Source organism: Monodon monoceros, unplaced genomic scaffold (assembly GCF_005190385.1).
Source record: "Monodon monoceros isolate NGI ecotype Baffin Bay Population unplaced genomic scaffold, NGI_Narwhal_1 Super_Scaffold_12, whole genome shotgun sequence".
Classification (NCBI taxonomy): Eukaryota; Metazoa; Chordata; class Mammalia; order Artiodactyla; family Monodontidae; genus Monodon; species Monodon monoceros.
The window spans coordinates 12,651,442-12,671,755 of record NW_021703768.1 but is presented as its reverse complement, the minus strand read 5'-3'; the positions used below and the strand labels follow the sequence as shown (position 1 = coordinate 12,671,755).

The 20,314-nt window shown below is 40.1% G+C and overlaps 1 protein-coding gene across 1 annotated transcript in view; it reads left to right on the top strand.

Annotated features, from left to right (window-relative positions):
- Positions 1 to 1,372: 1,372 nt before the first annotated feature.
- The window catches only part of DNAH5 (dynein axonemal heavy chain 5), a 202,723-nt gene continuing 183,781 nt past the window's right edge, over positions 1,373 to 20,314 (top strand). Inside the window, exons 1-10 of the mRNA XM_029217285.1 lie at positions 1,373 to 1,501; positions 4,488 to 4,572; positions 6,837 to 6,997; positions 8,699 to 8,920; positions 10,730 to 10,867; positions 11,889 to 12,065; positions 13,015 to 13,128; positions 13,855 to 13,962; positions 16,361 to 16,483; positions 17,159 to 17,374. Of these exons, the coding sequence (XP_029073118.1) occupies positions 4,536 to 4,572; positions 6,837 to 6,997; positions 8,699 to 8,920; positions 10,730 to 10,867; positions 11,889 to 12,065; positions 13,015 to 13,128; positions 13,855 to 13,962; positions 16,361 to 16,483; positions 17,159 to 17,374 (1,296 nt within the window). The 5' untranslated portion in view covers positions 1,373 to 1,501; positions 4,488 to 4,535. The remainder of the gene's footprint in view (positions 1,502 to 4,487; positions 4,573 to 6,836; positions 6,998 to 8,698; positions 8,921 to 10,729; positions 10,868 to 11,888; positions 12,066 to 13,014; positions 13,129 to 13,854; positions 13,963 to 16,360; positions 16,484 to 17,158; positions 17,375 to 20,314) is intronic.

The window sequence follows — 20,314 nt, the reverse complement described above, 5'->3', positions numbered from 1 at the left end:
TTAATTCCCCAACCAGGGATTGAACCTGTGCCCCCTGCAGTGGAAGCATAGAGTCTTAACCACTGGACCGCTAGGGAAGTCCCTCCTATTATGCCTTTCTAGTTATTTTCAGTTCAGCCATCCTGGCTGCCTTGTGGTTTCCAGACATGCTAAGCTTTCTTATGTCTTTTGGCCTCTGCATGTGCAGAAATGCCTCTATCCCAGGGAGCGTGGCCAACTCTCCTTCAACTCGAGCTCAAGCCACCTCTTCCTGAAACTTTTCCTGTACCTCCACCCCTCTTCAGCCCTGGGCTAGAGGGGGAATCCTCCCTTCAGCTCCTTCTCTGAAGACCCATTAACGCCCCTGCATAAATCTGATGCCCCTGTAGCAACCATAATGCCATCCTCTCATATTTACATTTTCTGCTTACATTCTGCCAACCAGGCTATGAGTTTTTTTGAGGTCACTGGGTAGTGTTTACCTCTAGAGTGCTTGTACATATTTGAGGTTCAGTAACTGTTGAATACAAGAAAGGATCCAGAGGGGCTACCTAGCAGGAGCTACTGGTTAGCATTAAAGATAATGCACTTAATTCAAAAAATGAACTAGAAGTTGAATATCCACCAATGGTAAAATGGTTGATTATGGTACATCCATATTGTTGAATATTTTGCAGCTATTATAGGAGTTGGAATGGTCTGTACTCAACTAAAAAGAAGTCTGTGATATATTATTAAGGGAAAAATGCATTAAAAATTTTTACTATATATAAATAGAAATGTGTATATATGTTTGCATATGTTTGTATGAACAGAGCACATATGGAAAGATATGCTTCAAACTGCCAATGTTGGTTACAGTGAACTTGCTTTGTTATTGTAATAAACAGTCAACAGGTAAAAAGTAAGCAATGGTATTCAGAAATTAATTTCAAAACCAGATATGAACCTGTAGACAAACAAGAAACATAGGACATAGTGTACAAGAATAAGTATTACTTTAGCAGCCTAGGAAATGTTTACAAAAGTGGAGATCTTTTTGATTTTGGTGTGTGTCTGTTGAAAGCTTATATATGCGTAAAATTAAGTCTGTAAAGATTTGGAACAAAATGTTAACGGTAATACTGTCTGGTTGGTAGATGATTTTTATTTCTGCTTTTGGCTTATCTGTGTTACGTAATTTCAAAACAATGAGCACATCTTATTTTCATAATAGAAATAACATTATTTCTAAAAACAGAAGATAGTACATAAAAACTGGTACCATTATTAAGCTGTTATCTGAATACCCAAGACTTGAAAAAGCACCAGTAGTATGAAATGATTACAGAATGAATCCATTTGAGAACAGCAGTTGCCACATAACATTTTTCTTCCCTTCTTGTAGCAAAGATTGAAGGAAGAGAAGGAAGCCAAGCGGGCTCGTCTGGATGGGAGACATGACTACTTATTTGCGATTGTAGCTTCCTGTGTGGACCTCAACAAAACCGAAGTGGAGGATGCCATTCTAGAGGGGAATCAGGTGCGATGCATTTGAGTTCTCACTGACTTGATTATGGAGGGCACAACTGGCGTTGTCCTATGGCAGGGTCTGTGCTGGGCCTTAGGGAAGGGTGTCTGTTTCAACATGCTCAGGACCCTATTCTGGCTTGGTATGGGTGGTGGCAGAATGAGCTTGGGCTCTCCAGCTCTCCATGTTGAGCGGGGTATTTAGAATTGACATTCTGACAGTGATGTCTGTGTCTCTCTACATCCAGTGAAGCTGGGCTCAGGCACCATTTTGGAACCTGAGGTTAGAGAACAGAATCTCGTCTCAGCTGCTGATTTATCTTGTTTTTTTTTTTTTTTTTTTTTTTCTTTTATCCCATTCTAGCCTGGGAGATTAAATGTGCCATACTTTTCTGGCTTTGGCTTTGATTTGGCAGCTGAATCTGGTTTCTTTTGTTCCTGACCTGACTTCCATCTTCTGCCCTGATATCCCTTCAAAGCCTGGGGTGTGATTTAGTTGGTGGGGAGACCAAAATACGGGAAGATACAGTTTCCTGGGCAGGGAGGAAGGCATTCCAGGAGCTGTGATGTTTCCTGAAGTTTTTTTGTTTTTTTTTTTTTTTTAAACTTTTTAGGCATTAAAAAAGAAATAAAGAGAAGAAAGGAAGGAAGCCCTTTTTGTTGACAGGGATGTCACATTGTTGATAATACTTTTTAGTGATAGGCTTGTAAATGTTTGACAACCAGCTTTGGGCAAGGTGAAGGAGGAGGCACTAGTTTGAGCGTTTCCTGATTCTGTGGAGTAAATATTCCCACCATGGCTGATTCCAAACGACCAACATGATGTTACTAAACACCGAGTTGTGAGGAGTTGTGGTCAGTTGGCTGTCCCAAGCCTGTACGAGCCGGCTGTAGCCCTCTACTGCTTTATCCCTTCCTGCAGTGCCACTTGGGTAGGGTTAATTGGGGTCAGTGGACCAATTCAGGGTGGATAACACTAAAATAGTTAAACTACAGAATGAATCAATTAGGAGCTGAGGAAATGTCCTTTTCCTTTTTCTCCTCCTCATAGCTAACATTTATTGAATATTTACCATATGTCAGTCTCTGTGCTGATTTTTATCTATTATCCCATTTAATCTTCGTAATACCAGGAAGTAGATAAAATTATTCCCCCCAAAGGAGGCATAGAAGGAGACAAGTTCTCACAGCTGATTCAGGCGTGGAGAGACAATTGGATTTGGGATAATGCAGATGGAATAACTGAATAAAAGCTCTGAACTGTAGGACACTCTATGCCGTATTCAGGACCCAGAAATGTCAGGACCCCGGAGGCTTAAAGACAACATCCTGTATCAGGCTTACTGAGCCAGAGGGTGGGGAGAGGGCGGGGAGGGAGGTTTTTTTTTTTTTTTTTCTTTTTTGCGGTATGCGGGCCTCTCACTGTTGTGGCCTCTCCCGTTGCGGAGCACAGGCTCTGGACAGGCTCCGGACGCGCAGGCTCAGCGGCCATGGCTCACGGGCCCAGCCGCTCCGCGGCACGTGGGATCTTCCCGGACCGGGGCACAAACCCGCGTCCCTCTGCATCGGCAGGCGGACTCCCAACCACTGCGCCACCAGGGAAGCCCCTGAAAACTATGTTTTTTAAACAACTCCCCATCCTCCCCTCTCCCAGCCTCTCTAGCAACCACCATTCTACTTTCTGTCTCTGTGAATTTGACTACTTTAGATGCATCATGTAACTGGAATCATACACTGCTTGTCTTTTTGTGGCTGGTTTACTTCACTCAGCAAGATATCCTCAAGGTTTATCCATGTGATAGCATGGGTCAGAATTTCTCTCCTTTTGAGGCTGAATACTATTCCATCATATGTACATACCATATTTTATTTATTTATTCACCTGTCAATGAACAGTTGGGCTGCTTCCACCTTTTGGCTACTGTGAATAATGCTGCTGTGAACGTGGGTGTGCAAATATCTCTTCAAGACCCTGCTTTCAATTCTTTTGGGTATATACCTAGAAGTAGAATTGCTGGATCATATAATAATTCTATTTTTAATTTTCAGGGAAATGCCACACTGTTTTCCACAGCAGCTGTACCATTTCACATTCCCACTGACAGTGCACGGGGTTTCAGTCTCGCCACATCTTCACCAACATTTGTTATTTTTTGGTTTATTGACAGTAGCTGTCCCCAAGGATATGTAGATTTTATCATTTCTCTTCCCATTTGAATTCAAAATTGTGCTACTGACTGTTTTAAAGGAGTGCTCCCATTGGTAGCAGGCCAGCTGGCAGACCTCTAGATGTACAGCGAACCTCATGGGTGGGACTAAGTTGCTATAGGATGGAGTACTCCGTAATTATACGTGTTCTCATCATGGCGGTTTTCTGCAGTTATTGGAATTGAATATTACCTATCTGTCGCGTGTTAGACCGGGTTTTGAAAGGTTTGCGCTCTCTTTCTGATCTGCAAATGGGTGAAAAATTATACACTCATCTATATATATATATTTTTTTGCGGTACGCGGGCCTCTCACTGTTGTGGCCTCTCCCGTTGCGGAGCACAGGCTTTGGACGCGCAGGCTCAGCGGCCATGGCTCACGGGCTCAGCCACTCTGCGGCATGTGGGATCTTCCTGGACCGGGGCACGAGCCCGCGTCCCCTGCATCAGCAGGCCGACTCCCAACCACTGCGCCATCAGGGAAGCCCAACACTCATGTCTATTTATATCTGCCTTTAACAGCTCAGCACTTTAGGAAATCAGCCAATATGGAGAGACAGTCTTTTTCAAATGTGTGTATGCCACAAATATTTTTATGATTAATCAACGCACTTCTGTGAATTTAGTCTTTACTGTGGTAAGATACTTAGTCTTTCATGGTTTTATGTTAAAAAGATATAACCCTTTCTATATGGTTTGCTGAAGTCCTATGCAGGTAAGAAAGATGATAGTAACTGCTGATTTAAACGTGGTTTCTGATTCAGTCATTACTTTGCCTTTCCTTTTTCCCAGATTGAAAGAATCGATCAGCTTTTTGCTAGTGGGGGTCTTCGTCACCTCATGTTTTACTATCAGGATGTGGAGGTAGCGGAAACAGGTATTTAAATTTGATGTGACATAACCCAGAAATGTGTTGTTAGATTGATCCAAGTATGGCATGAAGCAGGAGGCCACTGGGAGCACTGACCACTTTTACCTTGGTTGGGTGGGACGGGTGGGGAGTGGTGAGGTGTGGTGGGTGAAGCCCAATGGAACAGGTTCTGTTTTCACCCCAAGCAAAGCACAAATGGTGGTGGGTATGTAGCCTGGTTGTTCTGACTTTATTTGGGATATTTTGTTTTCCTTTTCAGGCTGTGCTGGCAACTGGAGAATAATAAAATAACTTACATTTTGAGACTTCCCTTCCTTACATGTTAGCACATTCTGTGCTGTTATGTTCTAGAACTTCTTTTGGGCATCTGCTTCTTTTCTATTTCTTTTTAGCATAGGAATTGTTGCCAGTAACAGTAGTTTTTTAGTTAAATATCATATCATGTTCATTTTCTGCTGACTGTGATTCAAAGGAATAATATTGAATGACAAGTTTAGCCATTTTCACTTAAGAAAAACTTGCAAATCTTCATGTGGGTTCAACTGGCATATCCCATCCATTTATGTGAATTAATGCAATTTTAAAGCCAAACTAGGGACATAAGCAAATATATTATGATTATATTAAAATCATATATAGGGTCAATCCCTTTATGACCTCTTGGAAGAAAAGGAAAATAGTTATCGCTCTTGGCATACAGTATGACCATGGTTTTTGTTTAAAAACGGAGGAAATTATGCACGCATAAGTGCCTGGCATTTTCCCAAAATTATCCGTTTTATGTTTTGTGGTCAGAAAGGGCACTACATTTTGAGTGAAAAAATCAGAAGACAAAAATTTTAAATTATATCCCAGATTGCAAAACATAAGCTCAGGTGAATAAGTTCACCCATGAACGACACTGGGTGAAGCTGGCCTTTGTGTGTCAGTCTTACATTGAGTAAGAAAGATTCATGGACGTAAACACAAATGCAAGCTTGTTCTTGTTTCCCACTCTCCTTTAAACCTTTTCGGTAGGAGTAGCTTTTTTTCTGACCTTGAATTGAAATCCAGACAACACCATGAAGTTTTCTAGATATTCTTAGATAAGAAAAGTGCCCATGGTTGTTTCCAATTACAAACACAGTTTCAATTCAGAAGCTAAAAATATCCAGTTGATCAAAACTAGTCGATCTAAAGTTAAATCTTCTCTACTCTTGGCCCTCCCCCTTCCTTCCATCCCCCAACACCCTTGCAGCAGGGGCCTCTGAAGGTCAGTGTTTGCAGTGGTGGAGGAGCCTACGGGTCTCCTTTTCTCCCTCAACTTCTCCTTCCACCCCTTGCCCAATCATGTTAATCATAGTTTCTGACCGAGTCAGGCTTGAAGCAGGGCAGAGATTACAGCTAAGAGGTAGCGGCAAAGGTTTTACTTGACTGACATCTGTCGTGAGCTGACTGGCCTGGCGTTCTCTGGGCCTTGCTCAGATGGGAAGACTGAGGCACAGAAAGATTAAGTAACTTGCTCCAGGTCACGTGGCTCGGAAGCTCAGCCCGAGATGGAAACCCCGGGAGACTGACTGCAGAGCCCACGTCACCCATCACTATGCCGTCCTACCGCTACAGCAGCCTCCTGACTCTAGTGATACTGCAGGGCCAGCTGGACCAGGACAGCAGGAGGTGGAGGTTCTGGAGTTCTGTAGTCAGAACAGGTTTTTGATGTCGGCTCTGTTGGTGTGTGACTTGGCGCGGGTCACCGCTGCTCTCAGGGTTGTAGGGAGTTTTAATAATGTAGACATGGTGCCAAGCAGAGGGCCTCACACAAGATACACGCCAATAGATGCTGTCTCCTTCCTCACCCTTTCTCCCATGAATGATGACTTTTGTAGCTCCAGCAAGAAGCTGCTCTGGACCAAACTCTCTTACTCCGGTTTCTCCCATTCCGGTTTTTGCCTGGAGCAACAGTTCTGAAATGAACTGTGGTCTGCAGTCGAGCAGATCCTTTTATTTACTTTTTATTATTTATTTATTTTATTGACATATAATTGACTTAGTTTAGTTTCAGGTTTACAGTGCAGGGATTTGATATTTTTGTCCATCGTAAGATGATCACCATGCTAAAGAAGATCCTTTTAGGATCCCTTTAGGCCTCAGGCTAGAGGTTGTCCAAGAGGTGGAGCTTCTAGGGCACGTGGCTGAGTCAACATATCAATATTTTAACAAGGCAACTTCATTCTAAGAGGCGACCACATGGAAATAGTATTCGTAAAACTAAAATTCTTTTGCATTTGTAGGGCAGCTTGGCTCTCCAGGAGGAATAAGTCGTATTTCTGGAAAGATTAAAAAACCTAAGGTGTTCGTGACGGAGGGAAAAGATGTTGCTCTTACTGGGGTTTGTGTATTCTTCATCAGGACCAACCCTTCCAGACCCATCACGCCTGAGAACATTCATCAGGTAAGAGGCAACAGCAATCCTTTATCCCAAATTACCAAAAATCACATAAATTCTTCCAAAATATCCTTTCCCATGGAAACAACCATCATATTAAGTATTTAAAACTACTTTCAAAGAAATATTTTAAAAGCACTAAAAGCAAGCAATTAAGAGGACAGTTCCTTAAAATCTGTTGAGTAAGAGGACTTAATATTCAATTTATTAACAAAAATTGATATAACATTGTATCTGTGAGTGTGTGTAAAACAGTGAGGTGTTTCCTTTTAAAAACAATTCCTCTGCATCATTTACTAAATGGCATATTTCTTACATTTAAAATAAGATTTATTACAGCAGATACACCCTTGAACAACACAGGTTTGAATTGTGTGGGTCCATTTATACACTGATTTTTTTTCAGTAGTAAATACTACAGTACTATATGGTCCACGGTTGAATCTGAGGATGTGAAACCAGGGATAAGAAACTGTGGATATGGAGGGCCGGCTATACGTTACACCCAGATTTTCCAACTGCTCGTAGGGTGGGAGACCGTAACCCCAGCATTACTCAAGGGTCTTCTGTATAACTTTATTTTTTTTTGCAAAACAAAATGCATCTGTACAAATCTCCCCTTCCTTCAGTGGGTGCATTATCTACTTGGAGCAAATAAACTGGTAAACATCTGGTATTCTACTTATTTCATGCTTTTATTTATTTTAAAATCTTTAAAAAATTATTTATATTTATTTATTTATTTTGGTGCGTTGGGTCTTTGTTGCTGGGCGCAGGCTTTCTCCAGTTGCAGTGAGTGGGGGCTACTCTTCGTTGTGGTGCACAGGCTCTAGGCGCGTGGGCTTCAGTAGTTGTGGCTCGTGGGCTCAATAGTTGTGGTGCACGGGCTTAGTTGCTCCGCGGCATGTGAGATCTTCCTGGACCAGGGATCGAACCCATGTCCCCTGCATTGGCAGGTGGATTCTTAACCACTGTGCCCCCAGGGAAGTCCCCATGCTTTTATTTTGATGATTGCAATTTAGAAGAGTATAAATCTTATGTCTTAACTAGGTGTCAAAATAATAATTTACTGGATTGAGAGACAATATACAAACAGACCATCTACCAAAAGACTTTGACCAACAACCCACAGCAATCTGCCCAGGAAATCAACCTCCCTTACCTGCAATAAACAACACAGGTAGCCAGACCACTGTGTCAACCTGGTAGGAAGCCAGCTAGGAAATGAATTAATAACTCCTCTAACAATTGGTCAAAATGGCCAGGACTTGATTCATGACTGCCAGCCTCAATTTTTGTCTGTACTTTCAACATACTTCCTTGGGGCCAACCAGAGAAGGCCAAATGTGCACCCTTAACCAATCACATAGGATGCCCTGCTTCTAGTGAGCCCGCCTTCAGCTTCCCCAGGCCAACAACCTCCCCTCAGGGCCCACCTGAGCCTCCCTTTTCTCCACTAGGAAGCTTTCCCACTCCTCTGCCTGCTTTTGAGTCTCTGCTGAAATGCAAGTGATGGTGGCCGACTCCCTTGCTATTGCAAGGAATCAATTCTTGCTCTGAATAAACAGCCTTTGCTTTTCTCATCTGGTTGGTCTTCATTTACTCCCATAGGATATTTGGTTAATGAACACCATCAGAAATGACTCAGTAGCTAGGTTGCAGTTGAAGATACTTTTTACCATAAAGGTTTTCCCGATTGTTTTGCAGGAGGTGAGCTTCAACATGCTTGACACTGCAGACGGGGGTTTGCTCAACAGTGTGAGACGTCTGCTGTCGGACATCTTCATTCCTGCTCTCAGGGCCACAAGCCACGGCTGGGGTGAGCTCGAGGGCCTTCCGGAAGCCTCCAGCCTTCAGCAGGAGTTCCTGGGCTCCCTGGAAGGCTTCGTGAGCGTCCTGGTCAGTGCACAGGAGAGTTTGAAGGAGAAGGTAAGAACAAACATGTTATTCCTTCAAAACATATCTGATGGTGAACAAATCAATATGTAAGTGTGTAATACCTAGAGGGTCTTGATTCCACTACTTGCAAATCTTGAAAATATTTTGTGGGTGTTTTTGTTGCCCCCTGAAGAGGTGGCGGTGACTAGATTTAAATTCCTATAATTTGGAGTGATGGGTGCATTAGGGGTTCCACAGAAATGTTGGCCGCAATGGAGGGTTTTACTCTGTCATGTCAGATGTTGGACTGCAAAGAGAAGAGTATGAAGTGCTTCTGGTATTGCTCTGCAGCCTAGAAGGAAAGGAATTTGGAGCCAGAGTGTGGTGTGTGGTGTGTGTGTGTGTGTGTGTGTGTGTGTGTGTGTGTGGTGTGTGTGTGTGAGGGGGGTGGTTAGTGATAGGTGTGTGCTGGGGGAAGATGGGGGGGTGATGGTGGGTAGGGATGGGAGGAAGTTTTGAAGAGGAGGGAGAAGGAGAGATGAATTGACATATCTAGAGAGAGTGGGTTGGGTCCTGTAGTCCAGCCAGTGACCAAAAGGGCCTTTGAGAATCAGTTTGGCATTTGCGGGATTTAGCTTCAATAAAATTTGTGCCACCTACAGTAAACCTGTGTTAGTGATTACCTGGGGTAGACAGTGGTGGATACAAACCGTGATAGATGACAGCCTAGGGCAGGCATGAGTGGGAGATAGAGAAATGGATCCCATTAGACCAATGGCCATGTAACGTTCACTGCTCTCCATGGAATACTGAGACCTTTTGGGACCTATTGGGATATTGGCAGGGAGGGATGCTATAGGCCTTCTAAAGGATGTGGGATGGGGGAGTTGACTAAATGTTATCCAGACAGGGGCAGGATGATTCCAGCTAACGTCTGAGTTCTATTTGCAATTAACTATGATGCAGGCCATCCTAAATGCAAGTTGAACCAAATTAAATAGTTGTTCTACTGAAAAGAGTAGTGTTTTCATATGGTTCCACTTCATACTGTGGTAGAGGTTTTAAAAAATGTGGGATGGAACCTCATACAGGAGAGAGGCAGTGCCACTTCATGAAGCCTGGAAGCCTCCCCTGTAAAACCAAGGAGAGGTCCAGGAGGTGTGGCAGACGGAGGGTGCAGTGTCTGTCAGGAGTGAGGAGTGAGGGGCTGAGACCTGAATTGAGAGACTCACAGGGCCAGGTGCACTCTTACCAGAAGGAAAATGTCCTCATCAAGTATTGAGGTGTTTTGGGGTTATGTGTGTTTAAAAATATCCTAGGTTTCTTTGTCAAGTCAAAATCCAACACACCTCTTTTCCTACCCCCCTCCACCTCTCCCTCCTGAAATGAATCTGTGTATTTGCCATTGAACTTGCTAACCGTATGGAATTTTTTGCATAAGGACATGAACGTCTTTTCCTCTGGTTAGTTTCCAAAAAGAATGTGATAGATTAGAAATTACCCTTCCCCCCCGTCAATTTTTTTGAAGGCCCCCCACTTTCTTTGGTTTCATGAGTTGACTACTTAATTTCCAAGTTCCCTATCAATATTCTGTGATATTATGTCTCTCTCTCTCTAGTTCACTGTTTGGTTTTTTTTTTTTTTTTTGACCCAAAATTTGACCTCAGAACCAATCACCTCTACTGGTGTGCTCAATGCAATACGTCTCACTGTGTTTTCAAGGACATTTCTCAGGGAACAGATAGTTTAGACTAGAGAGAATCCCCTTCAGATCCTTCTGGATCAGTCAGAAGTGTGTGTGTGTGTGTGTGTGTGTGTTAAAATAGCATCATCTGATTTTTTAACTTTCATTTTAATTAGGTGAACCTTCAAAAGTGTGACATATTTGAACTGAAAACCCTGAAGGAACCTCTAGACTACTTGACTCTAGCTAATAACCCTGAGACTTTGGAAAAAATAGAAGGTTGTATGAAAGTATGGATCAAACAAACAGAGCAGGTAATTTTCAGAAACCAAACATCAGAAACTAGCTATCTGAACACTGACTAGTTCAGATGCCACATTACTGAACCAGCCAGTGGAAGAAGGTATGTCACATCCCATTCCCATTTGCCTAAGTATTTTACCACAAGTCACTAACAAGGTGACAGGTTCAATGCAATTTTAATTTATAGTCATTAGTTAAGAGATAGTAAGAATTCTAGGAGATGAAAGTAAATAACTTTATATACTTATATAACTAAATGACTGCACTTGGCCAATTTTTTTTCTGAAAGGTGTAAGTTACTTTGGAGAGAATCTCTCTGTAGAAGTACAAGAAGCTTTCTAATTCAGTGTGTCCTCCAAAACAAAGCTCAAGACTTAACCTTTAAAAAAAATATTTTCAGGGCTTCCCTGGTGGCGCAGTGGTTGAGAGTCCACCTGCCGATGCAGGGGACACGGGTTCGTGCCCCGGTCCGGGAAGATCCCACATGCCGTGGAGCGGCTGGGCCCGTGAGCCATGGCCGCTGAGCCTGCGCGTCTGGAGCCTGTGCTCTGCAACGGGAGAGGCCACAACAGTGAGAGGCCTGCGTACCGCAAAATAAATAAATAAATAAATAAATAAATAAATAAATAAATATTTTCAGAAAAGTCCCAAGTGAAGCTGGATGTTACATCAATAAGGAAGCATAATGGAAATTAACCAACTGAAGGCATGAGGGCTTTTCAAGGTTATTGTTCTCTGAGGTTCTAAGTGAATAGCCAAGGAAACTTTCTGAGGTCACGTCCTCCGAAAGTTCATGAAAGCTCCTTTAACAAATAGTTTTCAGTTAGAATAAGTCAACTAAAATTTTGCTGAAATTAAAAAAATGGATACATGTTAGCTTAGTAAAAGGCTGTCATTTGAAGCATGCAGATGAATAAAAATATGTCACGATTCAGATAGCAGAATTCACTTCTTTCCTTATATTTTGCTTATGTATAACTTTTATATCTCCAGCCCTACTCACTGGTTCATGGGCCTTCTGTGCACTTGCAGGTCCTTGCTGGAAGCAATCAGCTACGGACGGAAGCGGACGACCTTGGGCCCCGAGCAGAGTTGGAGTACTGGAAAAAAAGACTGTCTAAATTTAGCTACCTTCTGGATCAGTGGAAGAGCCCAGATGTGAAGACTGTGTTGGCAGTGCTTGCTGCTTCCAGGTCGAAACTTCTGAAGGTTGCTTTTTGCTTTATGAAGTGGGAATGAAAATTCTGTATGCATATGTCATGGAGGAATTAGGAACAGAAAAATGTCATTCTACCTCTATGAAACTTTAAGATTGGATTATACTGTCCTTTTATAATTTTGGATACTGTGGAAATAGCCTTTGCATGAAAGGTATTTGTTAGCTGGTGTACATGTATGTACATGTATGTATATGTATCATTAGAGGGTCCTGCAAGTCATTAAGATGTAACATAATAACATGATTATATGTATATTATGAATTCAAACCAACGAGGAGTAGTAATAATGAAACCTTACCTTATCTATTTTTTTTTTTTTTAGCACTGGTATATTTGTTTCATATCCCTGTGTAACAAATTACCCCAACATTTAGCCACCTGAAACAACAAACATTATCTCATAGTCTGTGGGTCAGGGATTTGGGTGCAGCTTAGCTGGGAGCATCTGACTTGAGATCTATCCTGAGGTTGCAGTCAGGGTGTTGGCTCATCTGAAGGCCTGACTGGGATTTGCTTCCAAGTCGCTTATGTGATTGTTGCGGGATTCAGTTCCTTGCTGGCTGTTGGCTGGAGGCTCCCTTCAGTTCTTTACCATAGACAATATGGGAGTGAGGTGCAAAATGGATTCAGCAGTCTGTGGAGGAGAAAGGGTGTAGGTTTAAATGGAGGTGCTGCCCTCTTGAGGCTTTGTCCTGGTTATTGAATAGATGTCATAAGAGAAGGCCTGGAAGAGATACCTTTGAAAATTTTGTCAAAAAATTTAAATTGCTCTTCAGTGTGGCAATGCCCCCCACCCCTCTGGATTCAGTTTTATGTGAGATGCATAGGGCAGACTGAAAGTCTGACCCATGGGACTTGTGATGACTTTTAGCAGCTGTTATAGTGGAACTTCCTCTATTAACAATTGCATTAAAATTTCTTTCCTGTACTGTGCTTAGACTTGGCGGGAGATGGATATTCGAATCACTGATGCAGCTAATGAAGCAAAGGACAACGTCAAATATCTGTACACACTTGAGAAATGCTGTGACCCCTTGTACAGTAGTGACCCTGTGAGTTAGAGATTTCTACCCCCTTGGTGTACTGATGACCCTTTCGCACTAACTGAATTGAGTGTGGAGTTTTGGTTCGTGAATATTACAATCTGTTGGAAAAGTCTTAGAAACTTCTTTTTATTCTTAAGAAAGTTATATATATATATATATATATATATATATATATATATACTTGTCTACTTCTGTGTCTCTCTCTATATATCTATATATATAATATTTATATCATATATCTGTCTATCTAGCATCTATTTATCTATCCAGATAAGATGGACAGGACATGCGACGTTATATTTTAAAAACATTTATTGCATATTCCATTTCCTATTAAATATTGCAGTTGACATCCTGGACTATACTCAAATAACTGTGGGAAGAGTTATTGGCTCATTCTTTTTCTTCTTCTTTTTTTTTATTTTTAACTTTAGGATGTGCCTGTTTTTATTTATTACAAAATTAACTGTTAACACAACTTCCTTGTCCATAACAGAAAGTTAGTGTTTCTTGCATTGAAACAAAATTTGATTAACTGTGTGTGACTAGATAATAAAAATAAAATTACCCCTAAATATATTCTATTTATGTAGAGTGATAGATAATATTTTAAAAATTTAAATAAAAATCTTTTACCTAAATTTTATTCTAATGAAGTAGGAAGGATTAGCCTATTGGAATTTTGCTGAGTTTGATATCTGTTTCCCTGAAAACTTTTGTGATGTTTTCCAGATGTCCATGATTGATGCTATTCCTGCACTTATAAATGCAATTAAAATGATCTATAGCATCTCTCATTACTATAACACCTCTGAGAAGATCACGTCTCTCTTTGTAAAGGTAAGTGCATAGCATAGAGTCCATGGTCACTTAGATTTCTTTGCCAATGGTTAATTTTTTTTTTTTTTTATAATTAGAAATTACCATGGGACTTCCCTGGTGGTCCAGTGGTTAAGAATCCACCTTCCAATGCAGGGGACGCGGGTTTGGTCCCTGGTCAGGGAACTAAGATCCCACATGCTATGGAGCAACTAAGCCTGCATGCTCTAAAGCCCACAGGCCACAACTAGAGAGCCCATGCGCCACAACTACCGAGCCTGCATGCCACAACTAGAGAGCAGCCTGCGCGCCACAACTAAGACCCAACACAGCCAAAAATAAATAAATAAATAAATATTTAAAAAAAACCCATAAATCTTTTTTTTTAAAAAAGAAATTACCACATTGGTGCAATCCAATATCTATGTACCCTACAATTAAAAGAAAAAGCTTAATCTCTCAATAGAGAGAGGAGGCTGATTCTAGCAAATCATAAGGCATTATTTCCCAAAGTAATTAATATAATAAATATTGTATTATTTATATATATATAAAAATATATATTTATATTTTTTATATATAATAAAAATGAAAGAAAGATTCTTTTAGAATTTCTTTCCTTATTTTATTTAGCACATGATTTCTATCTATTGGGTAAATTTTAATTAAGAAAAACTATATTTAACTGGCTATCTTCAGTTTCGTATTTTATGTGCCACTGCTCCAAATTTATTTGATGCCACAGTTGTTTACTTGGTGTTATTAGAACAGTAATCATGGTAATAAGAGCCACTTGCAACGTTCCAGTAATCCATAAAGCAATTATAATGATTCTGCCCAAAACCATAACGATATTTAAACCTTATGTCCTAACTCATAAGTGTTTATGGTGAGCATTGTTGCTTTTTCCCATTTTTGAACAGTCTCTAAGAAGTAAATGACTTTTTCATTACCAAGGCGAAAGTTTTAAATGTATTAAAATAGAGGCATTTTTGACTCATCAGGACTGTGTTGTGAATACTAATGCAGTAAGAGGCATGATTCTTCCCAGGAATAGGGACATCCAGCCTTGAGAGCTTGATGGGAAACTTCCTTCTGCTCTTGTACTCAGGAAGAAAGGAGGGGAATCCACAAGACCCTTTTCCAGCTTCTTCACACATTAATGTTATGTTGGGGTCAGGAGGGGTATTCCCTGAGAAGAAGACTCAAAAGTCAACTTGTGTTATTACTCCAGGTTTCATGCATTTGCAAGGCTTATTTTGGAACATAATTGTGAAACCACCATTTCTCTCATTTTCAAAAACCTTTCATTATGAAAAATTTGTAGCAGGTACAAAAGGAAAGAGAATTGTATGTATATGTACGTGTCACCCAATCATCAACTATCAACACATGGCCAATTTTGTTGCACCTAACCTTTGCACTGCAAATCCCAGACATCATGTCATTCCATACCTACAGTATAGACCTCTAGTTTTCCTTTTAATTTATTAAAAAATCACCAAAAGAATTCTGAAGTCTTTTTTTTTTTTTTAAGTTTGGAGGGATAAATAAAATGTTGGCAGTTACACACATTATCTTTCCTCTTTCCTCTGTTGCCTTCTGCTTTTGACATTTCTGCTATAGATCATGGTGGCATGAAATGATCAGGGTGGACAGTTCGTTTCAAGGCACTGGGAAACCGTGAGTTAGATTTTAGAGCAGGCTGCCGAAGAAGGAGACAGGGTGGGGGAAGCTCTTGACAGCTTTTAGGTAGGGAAGTGAATCCCTTCTTGGTTGGTTAAGATGTTCATCCTGCATTAACACAGGGGTCTGAATTGGCAGTTTTCTGTAGTGCTTCCAGCTCTGTGATTTTACAAATGACTTTGATAATAGATGTGTAGAACTTAAAAAGTTGAACAAATAGAAGCAGAGAGTAAAATGGTGGTTGCCAGTCTGGGGGAGTATGGAACATGGGGAGATGTTGGTTAAAGGCTACAAACTTTGAGTTATAAGGTGACTGAGTTCTGGGATCTAATGTACAGCATGGTGACTACGGCTGATATTGTATTGTACACTTGAAAATTGCTAAGAGAGCAGATCTTAAGTTTTCTCAGCACACACACACAATGGTAATTATTTGAAGTGTTTGATGTGTTAATACTCGATTTTGCTAATCATTTCATTATGTATATGTATATCAGGCCTCACATTGCACACCTTAAATATATACAATTTTTGTTCGTCAATTATACTTCAGTAAAGCTGGAAAAAAAAGAGGGTTAGTGCTTGATCATAGTTGTGATGGAAAAACAATAAATCCAAAGATTTATTTACAGATTTTACACTCTGAGAGGTAGGAGAGCTAAGGACCCTTTAGCCCAATTTATGTTTGATGGCTGCTTAATGTCCTTGGCATCATTTTATTGGAAAATTCCAGGTGACCAATCAGATGATATCTGCATGTAAAGCCTATATTACCAACAATGGAACTGCTTCGATCTGGAGCCAACCACAGGATGTTGCTGTGGAAAAAATATTATCTGCAATTAAACTGAAGCAGGTAATGGTCAGCTTGATAATATATTGAGACTTTTTATTATTTTTACATTGTTTTTTGCCAATGCACCTTAAGTCATTTAGCAGTTATCATATTAGTGGTTGCTAAAAAGAATGGTAATCTTTTACTGTTAACAAGACTTGAAGGTTAATCAATCAGTCCCCCACATTTGTTCACTTACTTTACCCTTTTTGGGGGCCTGCTATGTGCCAACACCACACTAAGTACTAGAGATACAAAAATGAAGTAGTTTTCCTTAAGCTTCTTGTAGACGAACGGAGAGATACACAAAGAGTTAAGCTTCTACTAACACAGTGGGACCCAGGGGGAAAGGCTGCATCTTTGAGTCACCTTATGAATAATTAGGAGTTTGAACTTCCCTGGTGGTCCAGTGGTTAAGACTCCACATTTCCAACGCAGGGTGCATGGGTTTGATCCTTGGTCAGGGAAGTTCCGTATGCCATGTGGCCAAAAAGAAAAAAAAAAAAAATATTAGGAGTTTGCTAGGTTGGGGGATGGGAAAAGATGACATCCCAGGCTGATGAAGGAGTAGCTACAGAGGCATGAAACTGAAAGGTTTTGTAATTCCACCCTAAATTTGCTGTCGCTTTCACTTAAGAGAATAAGGTTGATATCTTTGTTGTGTTCCCTTTCTTGTATTTTGGTTTTTACTTTAAGGAATACCAGCACTGCTTTCACAAGACCAAACAAAAGCTTAAACAAGATCCAAATGAAAAACAATTTGAATTCAGTGAGATGTATATTTTTGGAAAATTTGAAACTTTCCACAGACGTCTTGCCAAGATAATGGACATCTTTACTACCTTCAAGACATATTCAGTCCTACAAGATTCTAAGATTGAAGGACTGGAAAACATGGTCACTAAATACCAGGTACTGTTTTCAAAACTAAATTTGCTACCCTTATCCATAATAAAACGTTAATGTGTTAAGCAAATGACTGTATTCAGAAAGCTTTAAATAATCAGTCTCTAATGTAAAAGATAAGCTCATGGCCCTTAAACAATAAAGAAGTTAAATCTATTTGAGAATTGTGTAATGGTGCTAATATATTCTTTTCAGCTATGTGATTATGAGAATGACTTCCCTATAGCCTAAAATTAATCATCATTAGCAAAAGCGTTTTCATTAGTAGCACAAGAAAAATGTTTAAATATAACTTATTATTTCATTTATTCATGCAAGAACTATTTCATCAAGCATATACTGCGTGTCAGTCTCTCGTTGACCCTGAGTTCTGAGTGGTTGGTATCTGATTATATCTGCAGTTAAGCATTTATATGGACTCATGTTAAAAAAATAATAGGGATTGGATTTTATTTTAGCTCTACTATTTTTTTTTTTTTGCGGTACGTGGGCCTCTCACTGTTGTGGCCTCTCCCGTTGTGGAGCACAGGCTCCGGACGCGCAGGCCCAGTGGCCATGGCTCACGGGCCCAGCCGCTCTGCGGCATGTGGGATCTTCCCGGACCCAGGCACGAACCTGTGTCCCCTGCATCAGCAGGCGGACTCTCAACCACTGCGCCCCCAGGGAAGCCATAGCTCTACTATTCTTAATTATTTTGACTTTTGACAGCTTTATGTTGTAAGGATATATGTGTAACTAATCTTAGTTTTTAAAGTGGGCACAGGGATCTAATGTTTCGAAGAGTTTTAAAAAACAATTTGCAAACACGATGTGCTTTGCATTTTTAATGTGGATATAGTCAGTTTTTTCTTGTTTGGGGACAGTGACACTAAACCTTAACTTTTTTTGTACTTGAATTTGAAAAGGATCATATAATTTACTGTCACTCATTGATTTTTCTACTCTAAAAGTTTAGGTCGTTATAAGAAATCTTTTCATTTCCTGAGTATATCAGATTTGGGGAGAGAAAAAGAAAAAACCTTTTCTATATATGTATAGAAAGTTCTGCCTCTGAATCATCACATGGTTATTTTCTCCTTGGCCTCTAGATCTTGATTTAAATGACCGTCTCAATTAAGTTTTCCTTGAGCTCTGTTTCACCTCAGTCACTCTATGTTACTTATTTTATCACTGTCTGCAATTATCCTGTTCATTTATTTGTGACTTACATAGATTCCCACCCTCTATATATAGTGGGAAATATTTTAGGTGAGCTGTATGTAATCTGCAAGGTGGATAATCTATTCTCTGAAACTGACAGTTTTGCAAGACAAAGGTGGAATATGTCCATTTATTTTTCAGTTTGGAATCTAGTTAATTTTTATTCTTAATGAAAAAAATAACTTTGGAGCATATTTAAAAGTTTATCTTTGAAGGAGAAGTTGAACTGTACATCTAAATGCAGATAAAGACTATTCCAACCTGATAAAAATACTGGGGAGAAAAATTGCTTTCAAAATCTAAAGTGAAATACTGATTAAAATGGATGTACCAGAAGGTAGTGAGGTAAAATGTAGATGGTCCATGAAAGTGTAAGGTGAGATTTTCGTGTATTAGAACCAATGTGAGAAGCTCAAAGTGCGGCCATGGAAATGAAACTCAGGGTCCTTGTGTGGATTCAGGGCCCTGTCCACCCCTCTGGCCTCCTCACCTGCTTCTCTTCTCCTCATTCAAAGTACTCCAGACACAGGACAGCTCACTTCAGCCCACCTTAGGGCTTGCAGAGCCTTTTTTCTGGAAAGTTCTGCCTCTGAGTCATCACATGGTTATTTTTTCCTTGGCCTCTAGATCTTGATTTAAATGACCCTCTCAATTAAGTTTTCCTTGAGCTCTGTTTCACCTCAGTCACTCTATATTACTTATTTTTTCACTGTCTGCAGTTATCCTGTTCATTTATTTATGACTTACATAGATTCCCACTCTCTCTCCCCGACCGAGGATGTAAATTCCCGAGGGCAGGGATGTTTCTTTGTTCTGTTCATTTCTGTATCTTCCAAGTTTGCTGGCATATAGTAGGTGTGCAATAAATATCTGTCAAGTAAATGATTTAGTAGATTGAGTTTGATTAGTTGGTTTAAAGGTCATGATTAATCAGCTTATTTACTTAATACTCTTAAGTGACCATTAAATCCAATCACAAAGCAGAATTTTCTAAGGGCCGCAAATCTTTTAAAATATAACTTTAAAATGTAGGAATGTAGCTTTTCCATACTTCTTTTACACATTTCCTATAACATGATGGGTAGCAGTATAACATTATATATACACAATTTCTGAATAGACCTAATTTTGTAGTTATACAGCATGAAAGAGTAGGTTGTTTTAACTTGTAAACTTGATTCAAGAAGTTATGCAGCTTACACACTCTTGTCTATTGAGACACTTGAGGTGATGTTTAAATGGAAATATCTTTGAAGAAGCGTTTGTGGAAGCTGGCCCAACATTCTTCATGAAGATTATAGGCCTGTATCAACAGTGTGGGTACCGAGTTTGAGGACGGCTTAGTACCCGGTTAAGAATGATCACAGAGCATTAGAGCTCGTTATTCAGAGCAAACAGAACTTTGGATAATAGTATTTTCAAGAAGATGAGTTTCCTAATTTGCACTGTTGTAGTCACAGACTGCAGCTTTGGAGGAAGCAATTAATTCTAGAGATTCTTTAAATAGTAGATTATGGTTTGATATTTTATTTAGGACATTTGAGGCTTGGAGGATAGTTTTTCATCTGCAGATGTTATAACTGTGTTCTTCCTAAGTTGTTTGTATTCTGTTAAAGTCTTATTTATGTTCTGAGAAGACAAACTTTTCAATGAAAAATATTTTAGTAAATTCTACTTTGGGCTTGCTTGCTTCCTCCCTCCCTCCCTCCCTCCCTCCCTCCTCACAACGGAAGACCGTCATCTTCA